The 4,445-nt window shown below is 36.4% G+C and overlaps 1 protein-coding gene across 1 annotated transcript in view; it reads right to left on the bottom strand.

Annotated features, from left to right (window-relative positions):
* Positions 1 to 1,366: 1,366 nt before the first annotated feature.
* Positions 1,367 to 4,445, bottom strand: part of LOC102302353 (N-acetyllactosaminide alpha-1,3-galactosyltransferase) — a 6,628-nt gene continuing 3,549 nt past the window's right edge. The window contains 2 exon segments of the mRNA XM_014330987.2: positions 1,367 to 3,030; positions 3,798 to 3,935. Coding sequence (XP_014186473.2) covers positions 2,346 to 3,030; positions 3,798 to 3,935 — 823 coding nt within the window. The 3' untranslated portion in view covers positions 1,367 to 2,345.

The raw sequence follows: 4,445 nt of genomic DNA, 5'->3' as shown, positions 1-4,445 counted from the left end.
AAGGCCTGTGGTACATAGCCGATCATTAGAGATAGGTTGATCATATTTAAGATCGAAGAATTAATTAATGGCAGGACTTCTTTGAGCAGTTTTGTAGGAATGGGGTCTAAAAGACACGTTGATGGTTTGGAGGAAGTAATTATTGAAGTTAACTCAGAAAGATCAATTGGAGAAAAAGAGTCTAACTTAACATCAATGGTACTAAGAGTAGCTGTAGATAATATTACATCTGTGGGATGATTACTGGTAATTTTTTCTCTAATGATAAAAATTTTATTTGTGAAGAAGTTCATGAAGTCATTACTAGTTAACGTTAAAGGGATGGTTGGCTCAAAAGAGCTCTGACTTTTTGTCAGCCTGGCTACAGTGCTGAAGAGAAACCTGGGGTTGTTCTTATTTTCTTCAATCAGTGATGAATAGTAAGATGTTCTGGCTTTGCGGAGGGCTTTCTTATAAAGCAGCAAACTATTTCTCCAGGCTAAATGATGATCCTCTAAATTTGTGACACGCCATTTCCTCTCCAGATTACGAGTCATCTGCTTTAGGGTACGTGTTTGAGAATTATACCACGGAGTCAGGTACTTCTGATTAGAGACCTTAGTTTTCACAGGAGCTACAGTATCCAGAGTCGTACGTAGTGAGGAGGTGAAATTATTAACAAGATAATCGACCTCTGTTGGGGTAGCGTTCAGATAGCTGCTCTGCTCTATGTTGGTACAGGGCATTGAAGATGATAACAGTGGGTGGATTATATTCTTAAACTTAGTTACAGCGCTTTCAGAAAGACATCTACTTTGATAAAGTCTACTCTCCACCGCTGTGTAATCAATTATTGTAAATGTAAATGTTATCAGGAAATGATCAGACAGGAGAGGGTTTTCAGGAAACACTGTTTGACTCTGATTCAAACAAAACATCAGTCCTCCTTTTTGTACCACTTTCCTTGGTGTACACGCGAGGAGAATGGTACAAAAAGATTTCCATACTATTTATCTCTGGCTGAAGAAAATACAAGAAACTCATCACTTTCTCTTCGCTATCTGTTGCTAAGCTCAGTGAGTCACAGCTCTGTTGACCAAATCATTCCTTTAACCTTAACTAGAAATGACTTAATGAATGTCTTCACAAATAAAATTTTAGCCACTAGAAAAGCAAATATTTCTAACCATCTCACAGACACATCATTACATACAGTTATGGATTTTTATCGAGACTCTTTCTCTCCAATTGATCTTCAATAGTCACCTTCTCCAAAACACCAGTATGCTTATTATACCCCATTCTTTCATGACTGCTGCAAAATTACTTAAAAAGTAGTTTTTAAAAAAGAATTTAAAAACAATCCAAAAAAGGGAATATCCACAAAATTACATTTAATTGCAGATAGAATGTCTTATTTAAATAATTTACTGTTATCTGCAAAGGGTCTTATAGTCCTCTTCTTCTTTTCACCTTTCCTTCATGTCATGGCCATCATCCAGTGTTTTGTCAGTCCAACCATTTGATGTTGAGCACATCTCAGTGTTCTTTCTCTGCCTCACTTTATCTCTGTAGTAAGAGTTACTTTATTACAATTGTCACATTTATTCAACATAATTTCACTTCAGTTTGCATAATTTTAGCCTGATTTCTTATCATCTTCTTATCATCTTGATTAGAAATACATTGCTCTTTGTACTTCACATACAGTTTTTAATTCTGATTACTTCATTGTAACTTAGAATTTGCTTTCTCTCCTTATCACAATACACCCAAAAATTACTTCTTCTGATTGCCCATGCATAATAAAATCACTTCGTTTTTAAATTATTACCTCTTGATCATATTTTGATTAGATTCATGATTTGATTAAAGCAAAAATAACTATCAGCAAAAGCACAAGCATAAATCTCTGTCACTGCACTCTTTGTTACATTACACCCACCCAGCTGGATTTTAGGCCTTTTAATTCACTTCTGTCTGTCTTCTTGACACCATAAATATTCCACAAAAACCTACTGGTCAGAGGATATGCTTCTCTTTATGGTATTTTAAGATTTTAGTACATGAGCAGAATTTTTACCTTTGTTAGCCACCAAGCTATAATTAAAGTCTCCAGATTTAGTCACAACCTAAAATATTTACAAAATAATATATAATATTGCAACATAATTACAAAAAGGAACAACAGTCCTCCAAGCCTAAGCATTTAGATTTACCTAGCTGGATTAGATGAGTTTTCAGAAAAGGAAGACGAGCTATTCTACTAGCTCACTTGTGAAATAATCCAACATAAAATAAGTCTATATATACGTTTAACAAGCTAGCCCCTTGCTTATAAAATAATTCCAACTTTGATTTTCGATCTAGCCAGTACGAAGTGTGTCATAATGTTTTGGTGCCCACACTAGGCGGGTGACAAGTATATCCTGCTTGTCTCAAATGCTCTGGTCCCAGCAGTACTCTGGAGACAGCAGCCTGCTTGGTTTATGAATCCAAAAGTACTTGTTTAGATGGCTCTCATCGTGCCACAGAGCTTCCACATGATTTATTTCATCCTCCATGATAGCCAGATAACAGGCATCTACCAAATGCTTTACATTTTGCCACGTTCCTCCAAAGATAGCAGCATGGTAGTAGAAATCGCCAGTTTCCATGAAGGCTTTAGATTTGGGGTTTCTGTCGTAGGTAAACTGGGCTTTTGGTAATTTATAATAGTGGGCATGGAGCAAAGCCACAGAATCACCCAGTGCCTCAGACCCAAATCTCCCCTTAAACTCCTGATCCACATCAAAACAGAAGACATAATGAAATCTGTGACGGATCTCTGACTGTATAGCTTCTGATATTGTCTTCATTCGCATCATAGAAATGTCTTGCCACCTGGTGTGCTTTCCCACCTGGATAACCTTTATCTTTCTGTGAGAAGCAAGTGTGATGTTTGGTACTTTGTCTGGTAAGTCTGTAAACACATAATACGTCACTGGTAATCCCAACATAAAATGTTGTTCTGCTGAGATGAGGAAAGTCTTGAGGTAGGCATCCAGGTACCTTAATGAGAGACAGAGAAAAACAAATGATTTTTTTATTTGTAAATTATTGCAAAACAATACAAAACCCATCCTGTTTGTATATTTCTTCACTATCTTTGATGCACCAAAAGTAATTATTTCAATCTGAGCCAAGGTTCAATCGTCCACACCCAACAAACAGCAAGGCAAGCTGGTGTTTATTGGTTATGGGTCATAAAGGCCAACCACTCTAATTACCAATTACATTTTTAAAAGCTAAAAAAAAAAAATAGCAACAAAGAAGGCAACATGCAAGAAAGCAAGAAAAGACCTAGACATGACCATAATGCTAATAATAATAATAATAATAATAATAATAACCGTAGATGTATGTGCGCAAATTTATTCAGGTTTAGATGTCTGGATTTCAAAACAGTTTGGTCAAATTTGGTCAGATTTCTTTGTATTTGTGCATGAATTGGAGCACATATTTGTGACTCCTCAAAAGTTACACAGAAATCCATGTACACATTTGTAAACATTTGTTTGTGCTTGTGGATCTTATCGTATGCATTTGCAACCCTTTTGCAGGGGTATAAGGCATATTTCCCCTCATAAACTAAAACTAGAGTCACCACCTCATGATTACTTATGTGGGCTAGTGAATTTACAGTTTAAATTCGCCATGTTGAACTGATTCAGCCATGTAGGTATGCCTACATTTCTTAATCATTCTATTAAATTCTATTAACTAGAAGGCACCACTGTATAATAGCCAAAGAATACAGTTTTTATGGAGGAACCGACCGTCCCACAGCAAACACAGTAAGGGCCACTGATGACTTTTCTCCTATGTGCTTTTGATCAAAAAGATTTGGATCAAACATTCCCTCCCAGATGATAGGAGCATTCCAAGATGTTGATGTCTGAACTGCTGGTCTGGCCCTGGATTAAAAGAACAAAACAAATTAAAACACAAAAAAATTTTACTTATGAATTAGGGCTGCCACAAACGATTATTTTGATAGTTGACTAGTCACCGATTATTTTTGCGATTAGTCAACTAATCAAATCCATTGGACGTAAAACGTACAGCTTATTGCACCAGCAGCATCTGCTCTTATATAACTATCATTAGCTTACAACTTTAAGTGTTTAAGGTATGTCAGAGCTCTAGACTAACTTTTTGCCATGGGCGTACCGGCACAAAAGTTAGGCGCACACAAATTTTATAATAATTTATATAATATAATGTGTTTTTCTGGATACACTGTGCTTTTTCAGCATTCAAAGATTGATGACACCGTGTCAGAGCACTGGCTATGAATTTCAGAAGGATCAGGCCTTAACAGAAAAGTTAGCAATAGTTCTTTTCCTATTACAGCTACCTCCACTTCTGTCGTGCCTAGGCTGCTCACTAGGGCTGGGTATCATCACTGATTTCTATAATCCATT

Source organism: Haplochromis burtoni, unplaced genomic scaffold, assembly GCF_018398535.1.
Source record: "Haplochromis burtoni strain Fernald_Lab_line unplaced genomic scaffold, NCSU_Asbu1 Contig_1254, whole genome shotgun sequence".
NCBI lineage: Eukaryota > Metazoa > Chordata > Actinopteri > Cichliformes > Cichlidae > Haplochromis > Haplochromis burtoni.
The sequence above is the reverse complement of the archived record's forward strand: the minus strand, read 5'-3'. Positions and strand labels throughout refer to the sequence as shown.